Source organism: Oncorhynchus mykiss, chromosome 19, assembly GCF_057628025.1.
Source record: "Oncorhynchus mykiss isolate SJ-2025 chromosome 19, ASM5762802v1, whole genome shotgun sequence".
Taxonomy (NCBI): Eukaryota; Metazoa; Chordata; class Actinopteri; order Salmoniformes; family Salmonidae; genus Oncorhynchus; species Oncorhynchus mykiss.
In genome coordinates, this window is record NC_143040.1 from 2,244,996 (window position 1) to 2,264,660 (window position 19,665).

Genomic DNA, 19,665 nt, shown 5'->3' on the forward strand with positions numbered 1-19,665 from the left:
CTGGGGTAGAGGAGGGTCTGGGGTAGGGGAGGGTCTGGCTGGTGTAGGGGAGGCTCTGGCTGGGGTTGGGGAGGTTCTGGGGTAGGGGAGGTTCTGGGGTAGGGGAGGGTCTGGGGTAGGGGATGCTCTGGCTGGGGTAGGGGAGGGTCTGGGATAGGGGAGGTTCTGGTGTAGGGGAGGGTCTGGGGTAGGGGAGGTTCTGGGGTAGGGGAGGGTCTGGCTGGGATAGGGGAGGCTCTGGGGTAGGGGAGGGTCTGGGGTAGGGGATGCTCTGGCTGGGGTAGGGGAGGTTCTGGGGTAGGGGAGGTTCTGGGGCAGGGGAGGTTCTGGGGTAGGGGAGGGTCTGGGGTAGGGGGGGGTCTGGGGTATGGTAGGGTCTCAAGGGGAGGGTCTAGGGTAGGGGAGGGTCTGGGGTAGGGTTGGTTCTGGGGTAGGGAGGTTTTGGGTTAGGGAACGGTCTGGGGTAGGGGAGATTCTGGGGTAGGGGAGGTTCTGGGGTAGGGGAGGTTCTGGCTGTAGGCCGCCATTTTAAATAAGATATTTTTCTTATTGTTCTTATCTTATTGACTTGCCTAGTTAAATAATAAAATAATAATATAACTAAATATAATATATTTAGTTGAATCAGTCTATCCTTCTGCTTTACCAACACCAGAGACCATGGTGGAGAGAGTTGGACCAAGCCTGGACCTGAGAAAACCAGAGACCATGGTGGAGAGAGTTGGACCAAGCCTGGACCTGAGGACACCAGAGACCATGGTGGAGAGTGTTGTATCAAGTCTGGACCTGAGAACACCAGAGACCATGGTGGAGAGAGTTGGACCAAGCCTGGACCTGAGAACACCAGAGACCATGGTGGAGAGAGTTGGACCAAGCCTGGACCTGAGAACACCAGAGACCATCGTGGAGAGAGTTGGACCAAGCCTGGACCTGAGAACACCAGAGACCATGTTGCAGAGTTTTGGATCAAACCTGAACCTGAGGACACAAGAGACCATGGTGGAGAGAGTTGTATCAAGCCTGGACCCGAGGACACCAGAGACCATGGTGGAGAGTGTTGTATCAAGCCTGGACCTGAGAACACCAGAGACCATGGTGGAGAGTGTTGTATCAAGTCTGGACCTGATAAATGTGAGTAAACTAATTTAATTGTTTTAAAATCCAAATACGATGAAAGCAATCACTACAGTTGATTCCCAGGCAAGGAACACAATCATGGTTTATTTGGTCAAAACAAACTTAAAGGTATTGTCAGCGATATGACGTAGATGCACAAAGTAAACGGTATTGTGGGCCGATTTCCGCAACAACTAAGAGCGTTGTAACACAATGCTAAACTTCTTGGCTGACACTCTGTTAGAGAGTGAAGAGAACATCCTAGGATCTAGCAGAAATCAGACCCCAACATCTACAAAACACGGACCAGAACGATGTTGTTTCCTGCTTCCACAAACATTAATTAATATAACACTTATGTCAGATTATGGTATGCTAATGAGTGTACATTCTGAGACTGTTGCTTAGTTTTATTCATTTTATTACAAGTCTATTTAATAATTATTAATTCATTATTACATGAGATTGTCCATTTTAAATAACTACTTTTGACTTCAGGGATTCCTCAGACCTGTAAGACTTGTGAACATGTTGAGGTAAGTCATAATGTCAATTCTTACTTTTACATATCTGCAGGAGTCAGGCACAGTCTCAAAACCAGGTGTGTACTGACCAACCATTCATACTGGGATATAGACAGTCCTGTGTTCTGCTTTAGTAATATAAACACAGTCTCACAGCCAGGTGTGTACTGACCAATCATTCATACTGGGATATAGACAGTCCTGTGTTCTGCTTTAGTAATATAAACACAGTCTCACAGCCAGGTGTGTACTGACCAATCATTCATACTGGTATATAGACAGTCCTGTGTTCTGCTTTAGTAATATTAACACAGTCTCAAAGCCAGGTGTGTACTGACCAACCATTCATGCTGGGATATAGACAGTCCTGTGTTCTGCTTGGAGGCATGCAGGATTTTAGCTGTTGTCATATTTTGTCATTAGACAGTTCAATTGATAAATCACCAGCATTCCATGTAACATTGATTAAATACATTAGTTATAGTGTCACGTATTATCAAGGTGGGTGGAATCAGGCGCAGAGAGCAGGTTTCAGTGATTCGACAGTTCATTCTCCGGCGCACAAAAAACAAGGTCAACCCAACACACAGGATGAATAATCCAAACACAGGATCAAAATAGACCGGAGAGTAAAACACAAATAACAGGAATAAAAAAACAATCCCGCACAAAACAAGGGCGGGACAACCTACTACATATAAGGACGTTAATTAAACTAAAATACACACAGGTGAAACTAATAAGACAAAACCAACAGACAAACGAAAAAGGGATCGGTTAGTGGCTAGTAGGACGGTGACGACGACCGCCGAGCACCGCCCGAACAGGCAGGAGAGCCAACTTCGCCGGAAGTCATGACAGTAGCCCCCCCCCCCCCGACGCGCCGCCACCGCAGCGCGCCGCCACCGTCCTCGAGGACGACCCGGAGGACGAGGTGCTGGGCAATCCGGGTGGAGGCGGTGGAAATCTCTCAGTAGAGAAGGGTCCAAAATGTCCCCCACCGGAACCCAGCATCTCTCCTCTGGACCGTACCCCTCCCAGTCCACGAGGTACTGTAGGACCCCACCCGGCGTCTCGAATCCAGAATGCCCCGAACTGTGTACGCCGGGGACCCCTCGATGTCCAGAGGGGCGGATACTGTAATACCTAGGAAGTTGTAACCTGTAACACACCTCGTTTATTCTCCTCAGGACTTTGAACGGCCCCACACACTGCGGCCCCAGCTTCCGACAGGGCAGGCGGAGGGGCAGGTTTCGGGTCGAGAGCCAGACCCTGTCCCCCGGTGCAAACACGGGGGCCTCACTGCGGTGCTGGTCAGCGCTCCTCTTCTGCCGTTCTCCCGCTAACCGTAGTGAGTCCTGAACGGCTTTCCAGGTGTCCTTGGAGCGCTGTACCCATTCCTCCACCGCAGGAGCCTCGGTCTGGCTCTGATGCCATGGGGCCAGGACCGGCTGGTAACCTAACACACACTCGAAAGGGGACAAGTTAGTTGAGGAGTGGCGTAGGGAGTTCTGAGCTTGTTCAGCCCAGGGAACATACCTTGCCCACTCACCAGGCCGGTCCCGGCAATAGGACCGCAGAAACCTGCCCACATCCTGGTTTACGCGCTCCACCTGTCCATTACTCTCGGGGTGAAAACCTGAGGTTAAGCTGACCGAGACCCCCAGTCTCTCCATAAACGCCCTCCATACTCTGGACGTAAATTGGGGACCCCGATCAGAAACGATGTCCTCAGGCACCCCATAGTGCCGGAAGACACGGGTAAACAAGGTCTCCGCAGTCTGCAGGGCCGTAGGGAGACCGGGCAACGGGATGAGACGACAGGACTTAGAAAACCGATCCACAACGACCAGGATCGTAGTACTTCCCTGGGACGGGGGAAGGTCGGTAAGAAAGTCCACAGATAAGTGTGTCCACGGCCGTTGTGGAACGGGGAGAGGTTGTAATTTCCCTCTAGGCAGGTGCCGAGGAGTCTTGCTCTGAGCACACACTGAGCAGGAGGAGACATAAAATCTCACGTCTTTAGCCAGCGTGGGCCACCAGTATCTCCCTCTCAGACTCCGCACTGTCCTCTCGATGCCAGGATGACCCGAGGAGGGGAGAGTATGAGCCCACCGGATCAGCTTGTCCCGGACCCCCCTCGGCACGTACTGAGTCCCCACTGGACAGTTAGGGGGGGCCGGCTCTGACCGTGAGGCCTCCTCTATCTCCGCGTCCACCTCCCATACCACCGGTGCCACGAGACATGACGGTGAAATGATGGGAGTTGGCTCAACGGACCGCTCCTCGGTATCATAGAGGCGGGACAGCGCGTCGGCTTTGGTGTTTTGGGAGCCTGGCCGGTATGAGAGGGTAAACCGGAACCTGGTAAAAAACATGGCCCATCTAGCCTGATGTGGATTTAGTCTCGTCGCTGCCCGGATATACTCGAGATTACGATGGTCAGTCCAGATGAGAAAAGGGTGTTTAGCCCCCTCAAGCCAATGTCTCCACACCTTCAGAGCCTTGACTACAGCTAACAACTCCCGGTCCCCCACATCATAGTTTTGCTCCGCTGGGCTGAGCTTGCTCGAAAAGAAAGCACACGGGCGAAGCTTGGGTGGCACGCCCGAGCGTTGGGACAGCACGGCTCCGACCCCAGCCTCAGACGCATCCACCTCCACTATGACGACCGCCGAGCACCGCCCGAACAGGCAGGGGAGCAGACTTCGGCGGAAGTCGTGACATATAGATTAGATGAGTTACTTTCGTTAATGGGCCAGTTTCCCAGACACAGATTAAGTCTAGTCCTGGACCTTAAAGAACTTTCTATTGAAACTTCCATTGGGCATGCTTTTTAGTCCAGCACTAGACTCAATCTGTGAGGCAGGAAACAGGCCCCATATGTATTACTGACATGCTTGTCCTTGTTCAGGACTCCACACACTGGCTTGAGATTGAACCCTTGACTTCCACTGTCCAGGGAGTGACAATGTTCAGGTAAAATAACTACTTTTAACATTTCATTCCACTTGCTAGTGTATTTCCCCATTACCTTTGGGAATAGTCTTCTAATCCAACCTCTCCGTTTGATGATTGACCCTCTCTACCACATCTTGTTGTTGCCATAAGGCACAGGACACCCAAAGGGAGTTATGAGTGCACAGTGTCTGGGCTCCGCTGGCTGTGTGAGAGAGATGTCATTCTGAAGTATCACTTCAGGAACTGGGAACCCTACAGTCAACTTCTGAAAGACATGCAGTACACACAAGGTGGTCCATTGCTGGACATCACTATGGAGTTAGGTGAACTGGAGGAAGTTCATCTGCCACACTGTGTCTGTTTAGGTAAAACCATATAGAAATAGTTTTCAGAAAGACATTTCCATGTAACTGAGTTTCACTTCCTAAATTAATGAATGAACTATTCTGGGAGTTTGAGTTTACTGTGATCTGGTACTGCATATTCTTTGTGTTTTAGTTGGATGAATAATACAATATTTGTCTTTCTGTCTCCTTTGTATTGTGTTGTTCAGGGACCAACCCTTCCCTGAGGAATGAGATGAAGATTCTTCATGTAGAGGAACATGGAGTGTCTTTAGAGGAAGTGCATGAGGTCACCAGATTCCATGCTAAGATTCTCCATCCAAAGTTCTCAGCTATCTCTGTTATACTGAGATTACTGTCTTGGAACGTAGATGTCCACTGTGAGCTGATGCTCTATCTGACAGTGATAAAGGAAAAACTAATTCAACGCCTATACCTGTTTCCCAGTAACCCCGGCCAGATACAGGTGAGGTACCATTATTATAGAGATGACCTTAAACTGTACCACTGGTTAGTTATGTTGACACTCATTAAATGAAGATAAGTGTGTTGCTAGTTTTCTGAATAATGTTTGAATTAGACTATACATTGACTGGCTGTGTATTCCGTGCCTCGTTTCGCAGGCTGTGGAACAACAGGAAATAAAGTTTCAAGGGTCTAAAAGGATTCCCATCACAAGACCAGAGCGGTCCTTCAAACTGAATAGTTACTTCAGACTGAACATTCCCTGTTCAACCTCCATCACTCCACCGGTACAGTTTTAGTAGACTAAGAACATGAATCTGACATTTAAGTCACATATATCTCTCTCTCTCTGTCTCTGTTCATGCTGGCAGTGTTTGGTGCATGCTGGGTATTGTATGAGCGAGTGTGAGTGTTGCCTGGAGTTAGATCGCCTGTGGTTACTTTTCTGGGTGGTTTCCTTTTTGCCACTGATTCAGGTTTTTTTCAGTGGTAGAATTAGATATATTGTATTTCTTGTTGAATTGTTTTGGTTGGGATGGCGACCCACATGGGGATGTCACTGGAAATGGGGATGGCAGTGGAGGAGATGCCCGGTACTAGTGATGTGGTACAGGAGGGGGTTCAGGTGGGGCTAGTCTCCCAGGTAGTGGAGGAGATGCCCGGTACTAGTGATGTGGTACAGGAGGGGGTTCAGGTGGGGCTAGTCTCCCAGGTAGTGGAGGAGATGCCCGGTACTAGTGATGTGATACAGGAGGGGGTTCAGGTGGGGCTAGTCTCCCAGGTAGTGGAGGAGATGCCCGGTACTAGTGATGTGGTACAGGAGGGGGTTCAGGTGGGGCTAGTCTCCCAGGTAGTGGAGAAGATGGTACTAGTGATGTGGTACAGGAGGGGGTTCAGGTGGAGCTAGTCTCCCAGGTAGTGGAGGAGATGCCCGGTACTAGTGATGTGGTACAGGAGGGGGTTCAGGTGGAGCTAGTCTCCCAGGTAGTGGAGGAGATGCCCGGTACTAGTGATGTGGTACAGGAGGGGGTTCAGGTGGGGCTAGTCTCCCAGGTAGTGGAGGAGATGCCCGGTACTAGTGATGTGATACAGGAGGGGGTTCAGGTGGGGCTAGTCTCCCAGGTAGTGGAGGAGATGCCCGGTACTAGTGATGTGGTACAGGAGGGGGTTCAGGTGGGGCTAGTCTCCCAGGTAGTGGAGAAGATGGTACTAGTGATGTGGTACAGGAGGGGGTTCAGGTGGAGCTAGTCTCCCAGGTAGTGGAGGAGATGCCCGGTACTAGTGATGTGGTACAGGAGGGGGTTCAGGTGGAGCTAGTCTCCCAGGTAGTGGAGGAGATGCCCGGTACTAGTGATGTGGTACAGGAGGGGGTTCAGGTGGAGCTAGTCTCCCAGGTAGTGGAGGAGATGCCCGGTACTAGTGATGTGGTACAGGAGGGGGTTCAGGTGGAGCTAGTCTCCCAGGTAGTGGAGATGCCCAGTACGGGTGATGTGGTACAGGAGGGGAGTGTTGAGAGGGATGTGGCAGAGGGGAGTCATGTGTCTGTGACCTCAGTTGAGGAGGATCAGGATAAGGATATGAACATTTCTGATATGATAGCAGCTGGCGATGACTCAATGGACAATCTAGGTAAATGCGTTTCTGGACCAGACTTTGGGGAAATCTGTTAAATTGGCTTGGGTATTAGAGGTAATAAAACAGAAATGGCTTCATTTAGTTTTTCAACAGGAGATACATGATGAGGCCAATGAGGTGGACTTGGGAATATGGTGGGAGGGGCAGCTTTTACACATGTTCTGCTGTTTGGGGTTTTAGGCTGGGTTTCTGTTCAGCACTTTGGGATACCAGCTGATGTACGAAGGGCTTTATAAATACATTTGATTTGATATACTCAGTCATGGTACTACTTTCAGTGCTGGGACGGCAATTTTGTTTTCCTCAGGCTTAAGGGTGACTGGTATCTAGAGATTGTCAAGGGTTAGGTTTTAGTGGTCAATGTTTTTTTTGTAATGTTTCTGCTCCTGATGAGGGTACAGAGCCTATTGCTGTATTTGATCAGGTAATGGAAACCTTAAGACAGCGTGGCTTCGTGTCTGTCTGGTCTACTAACTGAGTTTGAGCCTTCTGATGTGTGGAGTGTAAAGAATGCAAAAGTTAGTCAGTAAACATGGTTAAAAATTAATGAAGGTGGTGTCGGTGCAGCAAGGTTAGACAGGTTGTATGTATCTGATCACTTCTGTAGTAGTTAATGAAGGTGGTCTCAGTGCAGCAAGGTTAGACAGGTTGTATGTATCTGAGCTCTACTGTAGTAGTTAATGAAGGTGGTGTCGGTGCAGCAAGGTTAGACAGGTTGTATGTATCTGATCACTACTGTAGTAGTTAATGAAGGTGGTCTCAGTGCAGCAAGGTTAGACAGGTTGTATGTATCTGATCACTACTGTAGTAGTTAATGAAGGTGGTGTCGGTGCAGCAAGGTTAGACAGGTTGTATGTATCTGAGCTCTACTGTAGTAGTTAATGAAGGTGGTGTCGGTGCAGCAAGGTTAGACAGGTTGTATGTATCTGAGCTCTACTGTAGTAGTTAATGAAGGTGGTGTCGGTGCAGCAAGGTTAGACAGGTTGTATGTATCTGAGCTCTACTGTAGTAGTTAATGAAGGTGGTGTCGGTGCAGCAAGGTTAGACAGGTTGTATGTATCTGATCACTACTGTAGTATTTAATGAAGGTGGTGTCGGTGCAGCAAGGTTAGACAGGTTGTATGTATCTGAGCTCTACTGTAGTAGTTAATGAAGGTGGTGTCGGTGCAGCAAGGTTAGACAGGTTGTATGTATCTGAGCTCTACTGTAGTATTTAATGAAGGTGGTGTTGGTGTAGCAAGGTTAGACAGGTTGTATGTATCTGAGCTCTACTGTAGTATTTAATGAAGGTGGTGTCGGTGCAGCAAGGTTAGACAGGTTGTATGTATCTGAGCTCTACTGTAGTAGTTAATGAAGGTGGTGTCGCTGCAGCAAGGTTAGACAGGTTGTATGTATCTGAGCTCTACTGTAGTAGTTAATGAAGGTGGTGTCAGGTTGTATGTATCTGAGCTCTACTGTAGTAGTTAATGAAGGTGGTGTCAGGTTGTATGTATCTGAGCTCTACTGTAGTATTTAATGAAGGTGGTGTTGGTGCAGCAAGGTTAGACAGGTTGTATGTATCTGAGCTCTACTGTAGTATTTAAGGAAGGTGGTGTCGGTGCAGCAAGGTTAGACAGGTTGTATTATCTGAGCTCTACTGTAGTAGTTAATGAAGGTGGTCTCAGTGCAGCAATGTTAGACAGGTTGTATGTATCTGAGCTCTACTGTAGTAGTTAATGAAGGTGGTGTCGGTGCAGCAAGGTTAGACAGGTTGTATGTATCTGAGCTCTACTGTAGTAGTTAATGAAGGTGGTGTTGGTGCAGCAAGGTTAGACAGGTTGTATGTATCTGAGCTCTACTGTAGTAGTTAATGAAGGTGGTGTCGGTGCAGCAAGGTTAGACAGGTTGTATGTATCTGATCACTACTGTAGTAGTTAATGAAGGTGGTGTCGGTGCAGCAAGGTTAGACAGGTTGTATGTATCTGAGTTCTACTGTAGTAGTTAATGAAGGTGGTGTCGGTGCAGCAAGGTTAAACAGGTTGTATTATCTGAGCTCTACTGTAGTATTTAATGAAGGTGGTGTCGGTGCAGCAAGGTTAGACAGGTTGTATTATCTGAGCTCTACTGTAGTAGTTAATGAAGGTGGTGTCGGTGCAGCAAGGTTAGACAGGTTGTATATATCTGATCACTACTGTAGTATTTAATGAAGGTGGTGTCGGTGCAGCAAGGTTAGACAGGTTGTATGTATCTGAGCTCTACTGTAGTAGTTAATGAAGGTGGTGTCGGTGCAGCAAGGTTAGACAGGTTGTATGTATCTGAGCTCTACTGTAGTAGTTAATGAAGGTGGTGTCGGTGCAGCAAGGTTAGACAGGTTGTATTATCTGAGCTCTACTGTAGTATTTAATGAAGGTGGTGTCGGTGCAGCAAGGTTAGACAGGTTGTATTATCTGAGCTCTACTGTAGTATTTAATGAAGGTGGTGTCGGTGCAGCAAGGTTAGACAGGTTGTATGTATCTGAGCTCTACTGTAGTAGTTAATGAAGGTGGTGTCGGTGCAGCAAGGTTAGACAGGTTGTATGTATCTGAGCTCTACTGTAGTAGTTAATGAAGGTGGTGTCGGTGCAGCAAGGTTAGACAGGTTGTATGTATTTGATCACTACTGTAGTAGTTAATGAAGGTGGTGTCGGTGCAGCAAGGTTAGACAGGTTGTATGTATCTGAGCTCTACTGTAGTAGTTAATGAAGGTGGTGTCGGTGCAGCAAGGTCAGACAGGTTGTATGTATTTGATCACTACTGTAGTAGTTAATGAAGGTGGTGTCGGTGCAGCAAGGTTAGACAGGTTGTATGTATCTGATCACTACTGTAGTAGTTAATGAAGGTGGTGTCGGTGCAGCAAGGTTAGACAGGTTGTATGTATCTGAGCTCTACTGTAGTAGTTAATGAAGGTGGTGTCGGTGCAGCAAGGTTAGACAGGTTGTATTATCTAAGCTCTACTGTAGTAGTTAATGAAGGTGGTGTCGGTGCAGCAAGGTTAGACAGGTTGTATGTATCTGATAACTACTGTAGTAGTTAATGAAGGTGGTGTCGGTGCAGCAAGGTTAGACAGGTTGTATTATCTGAGCTCTACTGTAGTATTTAATGAAGGTGGTGTCGGTGCAGCAAGGTTAGACAGGTTGTATTATCTGAGCTCTACTGTAGTAGTTAATGAAGGTGGTGTCGGTGCAGCAAGGTTAGACAGGTTGTATGTATCTGAGCTCTACTATAGTATTTAATGAAGGTGGTGTTGGTGCAGCAAGGTTAGACAGGTTGTATTATCTGAGCTCTACTGTAGTATTTAATGAAGGTGGTGTCGGTGCAGCAAGGTTAGACAGGTTGTATGTATCTGAGCTCTACTGTAGTAGTTAATGAAGGTGGTGTCGGTGCAGCAAGGTTAGACAGGTTGTATTATCTGAGCTCTACTGTAGTATTTAATGAAGGTGGTGTCGGTGCAGCAAGGTTAGACAGGTTGTATTATCTGAGCTCTACTGTAGTATTTAATGAAGGTGGTGTCGGTGCAGCAAGGTTAGACAGGTTGTATGTATCTGAGCTCTACTGTAGTAGTTAATGAAGGTGGTGTCGGTGCAGCAAGGTTAGACAGGTTGTATGTATCTGAGCTCTACTATAGTATTTAATGAAGGTGGTGTTGGTGCAGCAAGGTTAGACAGGTTGTATTATCTGAGCTCTACTGTAGTATTTAATGAAGGTGGTGTCGGTGCAGCAAGGTTAGACAGGTTGTATTATCTGAGCTCTACTGTAGTATTTAATGAAGGTGGTGTCGGTGCAGCAAGGTTAGACAGGTTGTATGTATCTGATCTCTACTGTAGTAGTTAATGAAGGTGGTCTCGGTGCAGCAAGGTTAGACAGGTTGTATGTATCTGAGCTCTACTGTAGTAGTTAATGAAGGTGGTGTCGGTGCAGCAAGGTCAGACAGGTTGTATGTATTTGATCACTACTGTAGTAGTTAATGAAGGTGGTGTCGGTGCAGCAAGGTTAGGCAGGTTGTATGTATCTGAGCTCTACTGTAGTAGTTAATGAAGGTGGTGTCGGTGCAGCAAGGTCAGACAGGTTGTATGTATTTGATCACTACTGTAGTAGTTAATGAAGGTGGTGTCGGTGCAGCAAGGTTAGACAGGTTGTATGTATCTGATCACTACTGTAGTAGTTAATGAAGGTGGTGTCGGTGCAGCAAGGTTAGACAGGTTGTATGTATCTGAGCTCTACTGTAGTAGTTAATGAAGGTGGTGTCGGTGCAGCAAGGTTAGACAGGTTGTATTATCTGAGCTCTACTGTAGTAGTTAATGAAGGTGGTGTCGGTGCAGCAAGGTTAGACAGGTTGTATGTATCTGATAACTACTGTAGTAGTTAATGAAGGTGGTGTCGGTGCAGCAAGGTTAGACAGGTTGTATTATCTGAGCTCTACTGTAGTATTTAATGAAGGTGGTGTCGGTGCAGCAAGGTTAGACAGGTTGTATTATCTGAGCTCTACTGTAGTAGTTAATGAAGGTGGTGTCGGTGCAGCAAGGTTAGACAGGTTGTATGTATCTGAGCTCTACTATAGTATTTAATGAAGGTGGTGTTGGTGCAGCAAGGTTAGACAGGTTGTATTATCTGAGCTCTACTGTAGTATTTAATGAAGGTGGTGTCGGTGCAGCAAGGTTAGACAGGTTGTATGTATCTGAGCTCTACTATAGTATTTAATGAAGGTGGTGTCGCTGCAGCAAGGTTAGACAGGTTGTATTATCTGAGCTCTACTGTAGTATTTAATGAAGGTGGTGTCGGTGCAGCAAGGTTAGACAGGTTGTATGTATCTGAGCTCTACTATAGTATTTAATGAAGGTGGTGTCGCTGCAGCAAGGTTAGACAGGTTGTATTATCTGAGCTCTACTGTAGTATTTAATGAAGGTGGTGTCGGTGCAGCAAGGTCAGACAGGTTGTATGTATTTGATCACTACTGTAGTAGTTAATGAAGGTGGTGTCGGTGCAGCAAGGTTAGACAGGTTGTATGTATCTGATCACTACTGTAGTAGTTAATGAAGGTGGTGTCGGTGCAGCAAGGTTAGACAGGTTGTATGTATCTGAGCTCTACTGTAGTAGTTAATGAAGGTGGTGTCGGTGCAGCAAGGTTAGACAGGTTGTATTATCTGAGCTCTACTGTAGTAGTTAATGAAGGTGGTGTCGGTGCAGCAAGGTTAGACAGGTTGTATGTATCTGATAACTACTGTAGTAGTTAATGAAGGTGGTGTCGGTGCAGCAAGGTTAGACAGGTTGTATTATCTGAGCTCTACTGTAGTATTTAATGAAGGTGGTGTCGGTGCAGCAAGGTTAGACAGGTTGTATTATCTGAGCTCTACTGTAGTAGTTAATGAAGGTGGTGTCGGTGCAGCAAGGTTAGACAGGTTGTATGTATCTGAGCTCTACTATAGTATTTAATGAAGGTGGTGTTGGTGCAGCAAGGTTAGACAGGTTGTATTATCTGAGCTCTACTGTAGTATTTAATGAAGGTGGTGTCGGTGCAGCAAGGTTAGACAGGTTGTATGTATCTGAGCTCTACTATAGTATTTAATGAAGGTGGTGTCGCTGCAGCAAGGTTAGACAGGTTGTATTATCTGAGCTCTACTGTAGTATTTAATGAAGGTGGTGTCGGTGCAGCAAGGTTAGACAGGTTGTATTATCTGAGCTCTACTGTAGTATTTAATGAAGGTGGTGTCGGTGCAGCAAGGTTAAACAGGTTGTATGTATCTGATCACTACTGCAGTAGGGTTGTAAGGTGACATTACTCCTGAGGGTTTTTCTGATCACCATATTGTTACTGTTGATATTCACTTGTCATGTCCATGAAGGTTCACCTTATTGGTATTTCAACATGAAGATATTACATGACGCAATGTTTTGGGAAAGGTTTTTGGTGTTTTGGGAAAAATTGAGGGTTATTAATTTGAATTTTGAATCCTTGAGACAATGGTGGGTGGTTGGGAAGGCCCAAATACGTGTGTCTTGTCAACAGTATACTGCTCCGTCTAGTATTGAGTTAAAGAGACTATCAGGGCCCTTAAACAGGACATCACATCTATTGAATTGAAGTTGCTCACTCAGATGGACCCCGGAGCCCCTGGCATCAATGTTTTACAATCTGAGTTCTATAAGCACTGGGGTGCTACCCCAGCTGTCTATTGGGGGGGATTTTTATGAAGTGGTGTGTGAATCTTGTCATGAGTATTCTCTTCCTGTATCCTGTCAACGTGTTGTGCTTTCATTGTTGCAAAAGGGGGGGATTTGGCCCTTTTAAAAAAAACTGCCAACTTGTTGCATTGCTGTGTGCAGAATTTTAAATGATATCTACGTGTCTCTCAAACAGGTATATAGAATGAAGAAGGCTTTTGATCGTGTGGACCACCATGTTTAAAACAATGAAAGCCTTTGGGTTTGGGGATGTTTTTTTTGTCTTGGATGAGTTTACTGTCTGCTGGGGCCTCGTGTATGGGGAGGGTGGGTTGAGCTGCCCCATCCCCATCCAAAGGGGCATCAGGCAGGGATGCCCAATTTCAGGACTGATATATTGTCTAAAGTTAAACTGTTACATTGGTGCCGTGACCCGGATCACTGGTTGCTGCGGAAAAGGAGGAGGTCAAAAGGGAGGTGAGTGTAACTGGTGTGAAATGGCTAGCTAGTTAGCGGTGGTGCGCGCTAATAGCATTTCAATCAGTGACGTCACTTGCTCTAAGACCTTGAAGTAGTGGTTCCCCTTGCTCTGCAAGGGCCACGGCTTTTGTGGGGCGATGGGTAACGATGCCAAGAGGGTGACTGTTGACGTGTGCAGAGCGTCCCTGGTTCGCGCCCAGGTTGGGGCGAGGGGATGGGTGTAAAGTCTAAACTGTTACACAAGGCCTGGTGGACATCTCTTCTTGGATCATGGCTTTCTGGCTTCATGCAGCCCAGAGACTGTTGTACTGTGACGGTTCTAGCTGGGTGGATACAGCCGACACATTGATGAGGAGAGCAGGCTGTTTGGCTTAGACAAGCAACTTTTCCTCTTAAAGCTGGAGGGGGGTGATTTGTCTGGCCTGACTCCATTCTATGAGTCTGTTATGCAGGCTTGGAGAGTTTCCTCTTAAAGCTGGAGGGGGGGTGATTTGTCTGGTCTGACTCCATTCTATAAGTCTGTTATACAGGCTTGGAGAGTTTTCACCATGTTGGGGATGGGTGTCCATTCTGTGCTGAGTCTGAAACTCTGACACATCTGTTCTTACAGTGTCCCAGGTTGGTCGAGATGATTGACCTGATCACTGGTTGGTTCTCAGCTCTGGGAGAGGTTTTCTCTTCCCAAATGTTTATATTTGGGACAAAGTACAGGTTTAGTAGAAGGGATGTTGTTCTCTTACTTAACTTTGTGTCAGGGGCAGCTAAATTATCAATTTGATAGACATGAAAGAACAGTATTCGGGAACAGGGGACTGTGGACGTGCTGGAGGGGATGTTGGCAGCCAGATTGAGGGTTGAGTTTGCCTGTTACAAAATGGTTAACATTGATCTGTTTGAGTATGTGGGTTATTCAGAGGCTGTTATATTTAGTTACTGTGGCGGAAGATTTGGAGTTGTGTTTTTAATTAATGTTTAACCATGTTTTTGTTTAACCTCTCCTCTCTCTCTCTCTCTTGCTCTCTCTCCCCCTCCCTCGCTCTCTCTCCCCCTCCCTCCCCCCAGAGGATTCATCTCATACATAGAGACACCACACCAAGCTTTTTCAAGGTGGATATGGAAATTACAGGGATTGAGATGGAGTTAATCGGTGATGATGAGAGGATAGTATGGAAAGAAACTCTACAAAAATGTAGGAGAATATGTCAATCATAACTTTTTCTGACAGATGCTATGTAGAGTGATATAACCAATTTATGTTTCTTTCAGATGAATTCATCACTGAAACCCATTCAACTAGTAAGTAAACATGAGAGATACAAACCAATGACTTGAGGGTCAGTCAACATGGTTTACTGTAGGACCCGGACTAGTCCTGATTATAAAAGACTGTCTTCAAGAACAATGACATCTCTTCCAGGACTTGATGTAGATTAGCCTGTTTCTGAATGCCCCAATGACATCTCCTCCAGGACTTGATGTAGATTAGCCTGGTTCTGAATGTCCCAATGACATCTCCTCCAGGACGTGATGTAGATTAGCCTGGTTCTGAATGCCCCAATGACATCTCCTCCAGGACTTGATGGAGATTAGCCTGGTTCTGAATGCCCCAATGACATCTCCTCCAGGACTTGATGTAGATTAGCCTGGTTCTGAATGCCCCAATGACATCTCCTCCAGGACTTGATGTAGATCAGCCTGGTTCTGAATGCCCCAATGACATCTCCTCCAGGACTTGATGTAGATTAGCCTGGTTCTGAATGCCCCAGTCTGGTTTTCTATGTCTGTGAAACCGCCCCTAAATGTGAATTTGTGATATGTTCAGGTCGTTATTGTAAAACAGAATGTTTTCTCAATACTTTTATTTTAGGATTCTGCTTCTAAATGACTGAAATGTAAATGTACAAATGTAATTATTTTGTAACCTGACTCTCTCAGGTGCTGTGTTGGGGGCAGGAGGTCCGGCTGAGAACAGTCTGACTGGTTCTGCAGTGCAGCAGCTGCGTTCTGTACGGACAGAGTTTGTGAAACGAGTATCAGGACCTGTCCTGGATGGTCTGCTGGACAGACTCCTGCAACACACAGTCATCAACCAGGAGGAAATGGAGTCAGTGAAGGTGATAGCTGAGAGGGCAGAGAAGGCACGTGACATCATCGACATGGTGTTGAGAAAAGGAACTGAGTCAAGTTACAGGATGATCAACTTATTTGGGGAACTGGACCCTTGTCTTTGTTCACAGCTTCAGATCAACAGTGTTGGGCTTCCAACCTAATGGTAGAATGGATAGTAACAGTGTTGGGGTAACAACCTAATGGTAGAATAGATAGTAACAGTGTTGGGGTACCAACCTTATGGTAGAATGGATAGTAACAGTGTTGGGGTACCAACCTAATGGTAGAATGGATAGTAACAGTGTTGGGGTACCAACCTAATGGTAGAATGGATAGTAACAGTGTTGGGGTACCAACCTAATGGTAGAATGGTTAGTAACAGTGTTGGGCTTCCAACCTAATGGTAGAATGGATAGTAACAGTGTTGGGGTAACAACCTAATGGTAGAATAGATAGTAACAGTGTTGGGGTACCAACCTAATGGTAGAATGGATAGTAACAGTGTTGGGGTACCAACCTAATGGTAGAATGGATAGTAACAGTGTTGGGGTACCAACCTAATGGTAGAATGGATAGTAACAGTGTTGGGGTACCAACCTAATGGTAGAATGGTTAGTAACAGTGTTGGGGTACCAACCTAATGGTAGAATGGATAGTAACAGTGTTGGGGTACCAACCTAATGGTAGAATGGATAGTAACAGTGTTGGGGTACCAACCTAATGGTAGAATGGATAGTAACAGTGTTGGGGTATCAACCTAATGGTAGAATGGATAGTAACAGTGTTGGGGTATCAACCTAATGGTAGAATGGGTAGTAACAGTGTTGGGGTAAAAACCTAATGGACAGTAACAGTGTTGGGGTATCAACCTAATGGTAGAATGGGTAGTAACAGTGTTGGGGTACCAACCTAATGGACAGTAACAGTGTTGGGGTACCAACCTAATGGTAGAATGGACAGTAACAGTGTTGGGGTACCAACCTAATGGACAGTAACAGTGTTGGGGTACCAACCTAATGGTAGAATGGACAGTAACAGTGTTGGGGTTAAGTGTTGTAGTAACAGTGTTGATCCTGATCCTAGACCAATTAAATATAGTTTTTGGTTCCTACAATGGTTCCATAGTGCTCTATTCACTATGTAGTGCACTAGTATCGACCAGGGCCCTATTCCCTATGTAGTGCACTACTTTAGACCAGGGCCCATAGGGCTCTATATAGGGAATAGGACTCTGGTCTAAAGTAGTACACCCTAATAGGGAATAGTACTCTGGTCTAAAGTAGTGCACTATATAGGGAATAGGACTCTGGTCTATAGTAGTGCACTACATAGGGAATAGGGCCCTGGTCTAAAGTAGTACCACTATATAGGGAATAGGACTCTGGTCTAAAGTAGTGCACTATATAGGGAATAGGGCCCTGGTCTAAAGTAGTGCACTATATAGGGAATAGGGCTCTGGTCTAAAGTAGTGCACTACATAGGGAATAGGGCCCTGGTCTATAGTAGTGCACTACATAGGGAATAGGGTCCCATTTAGGACTATCATTTAACTTGGTGAGTATTCCACCACACTTCTGTCTGTTCACCATTGGTTGGCTGGGAAGCCTGTAAACATTCATCTAATACACACACATTAAGAATGAGACACACACACACACACAGTAACGCAAAAACATCTACTGCCCCGTGTCCCTGAACAGGTAAATAATGTGCCAAACAAAAACCAGAACAGGTAACCAAAACAACAGGGTGAAGAAAAACAAACAGCTCCGTTCCGTTCGTTCTGCTTCGCTGATCAGTCCTCCGTCTATCGCTAAGCAACGGTCACTAGGCTGACACTACAACCCAGAGCCATGGATACAGGAAACTGGCCCATGTCCAGCTGTAGCATACGGGTCCATACAAATAGGCTCTAATCTCAACTGGCACCCTCTTCCCTATGAAGTGCACTACTTTAGACCAGAGCTGTGAGGGAAGTAGTACATTATATAAGGAGGAGGGTGCCATTTGAGGGTGTGATCATAGACTACAGAGTTTGTGTGATTGTCTCTGGTTTAGACGTGACAGTCTAGTGCGCAGAGATGAGTGGGAGAGGGGAGTCTAGAGCTGTTTTCGAATACCCATACTAACATACTGTATACTACATACTTAATGAGAAAATACTACATACTATTAGTTCATTTTAGTATACTGTATATTACATACTTAATGAGTATATACTACATACTATTAGTTAATTTTAGTATACTGTATACTACATACTTAATGAGTATATACCACATACTATTAGTTAATTTTAGTATACTGTATACTATTAGTTCATTTTAGTATACTGTAACCGACCAGCTCGTTGCCTTCTCTACCGGAAGTTGATGCTGTTGCTATGCAACCTCTTGCTAGCTAGTTAGCGTAACAAATTACTAGTTACACATTGTTAGACTTTGGGTGTGTTATTACATTAAATCTGGAGTGCTGGACGCTCAGACAGAGGAGTAGGGTTGATTTGAGCTTTCTGGTGCTGCTGGAAACAATCTGTTTACGCCTTTTTCCCCCGATGTTTACTGACACTGGTCATATTCAACGGGTGTTGAGCGCCTCGTAAATTCATTATTCTGCGCTCTGGTCTCTCAGGCGAGATGCTCTGAAATCGGAGTAGAGACAGAGAGAATTTACGAAAACACAACGACTATACCATTTAGCTAAGCTAAGAATGACGGGAATAATCAAGTCAATAAACGTTGAGTAGTTAGTTGGCCTGTAGTTAATATACTGACACGTTTGATGTATAAGTAGCAAACTACTGTAGCGTCAGGTAGGTAGCTAACATACAGGTACATACAGCTGTATATGATGTGTGGTTCGTAAGGACAGCGTAGCTAGCAAATTATCAGCCAACATAACGTGTAAGGTAACTTATTTGAAAAGTAATTACTTTCTTACATTGCTCAACATTTTCTGAACATTTGTCATAATTTGTTAAAGCAATGACTTTGTATCCGCTGTCGTTGGACTTCAGCAACATACTTTCCACTATTTTCTTCAAATCTGAAAACTATGTGAAGCCCCGCCCACTTCATGAAGAATTGCATTATGGGCCCAAAGTATGGAATTAGTGTGTTCTGCTTGTAAATGTAATATTTTGGCGAATACGTACGAGATCCGGGAACTTTTGGCAAACTAAACTATATCATACTATGACCAATAAGCATACTATCTACTCAAATCACGTTGCAAATAGTACGGTTAGTGTGGTTAGTATGAGTATTAGAAAACGAACTTCCATCTGAAATGACACCCTATTGGAGGAGATGAGGGGAGACTAAGATTACCATCTGAAATGACACCCTATTGGAGGAGATGAGGAGAGTCTAGGACTACCATCTGAAATGACACCCTATTGGAGGAGATGAGGGGAGTCTAGGATTACCATCTGAACTGACACCCTATTGGAGGAGATGAGGGGGTCGAGGACTACCATCTGAAATGACACCCTATTGGAGGAGATTGTAAACATGTATTGTATATATATTGTAAACATGTATTGTGATGTTATTGGAATGTACTTACTGTATTTGCATACTCACTGTGAATGTGTCTGGGAAACTGGCTCTGAGAATTTGGCATTCAACTTAAAACCACAGAAATGTATTTGATGAATATATTGTACAGTGTTGGCCTGTTAGAGGTTAATGAGAGAGGCTGAATATCAACACAACCATCTCAGTCTATCAGCAGTTTTCTCAGTGAGAGCCTCACGTCTGGAACACATTGACCATTGACAGACATACGGAGCTGTGTAACCTGTCACCCCTTTACCAATGACTTGAGAGTGGTTGAAGGACAAATAAGGAGCTG

The 19,665-nt window shown here is 45.6% G+C and overlaps 1 protein-coding gene across 2 annotated transcripts; it reads left to right on the plus strand.

Annotated features, from left to right (window-relative positions):
• Positions 1-660: 660 nt before the first annotated feature.
• On the plus strand, positions 661-16,185 carry LOC149974646 (NACHT, LRR and PYD domains-containing protein 1 homolog). 2 transcript variants are annotated; one of them, XM_090209836.1, is made up of 9 exons: positions 661-1,131; positions 1,615-1,652; positions 4,555-4,619; positions 4,752-4,966; positions 5,155-5,411; positions 5,569-5,697; positions 14,764-14,890; positions 14,968-14,997; positions 15,637-16,074. In XM_090209836.1, exons 3-9 carry the CDS (start codon positions 4,612-4,614, stop codon positions 15,969-15,971), a joined length of 1,101 nt encoding a protein of 366 aa, XP_090065962.1. In that variant the 5' UTR covers positions 661-1,131; positions 1,615-1,652; positions 4,555-4,611; the 3' UTR covers positions 15,972-16,074. The 2 variants fall into 2 exon arrangements, with proteins under 2 accessions (XP_090065962.1, XP_090065961.1); XM_090209835.1 differs by lacking the exons at positions 661-1,131; positions 1,615-1,652 and having other exon boundaries at positions 2,410-4,619; positions 15,637-16,185.
• The last annotated feature ends 3,480 nt before the right edge of the window (positions 16,186-19,665 follow it).

Coding starts and splice junctions, on each gene's coding strand:
- LOC149974646 (XM_090209835.1), top strand. CDS start 4,537: ATGCTTGTCCTTGTTCAGGACTCCACACACTGGCTTGAGATTGAACCC. Junction 5,412..5,568: donor GTAACCCCGGCCAGATACAG/GTGAGGTACCAT, acceptor CTCGTTTCGCAG/GCTGTGGAACAACAGGAAAT. Junction 14,998..15,636: donor CACTGAAACCCATTCAACTA/GTAAGTAAACAT, acceptor TGACTCTCTCAG/GTGCTGTGTTGGGGGCAGGA.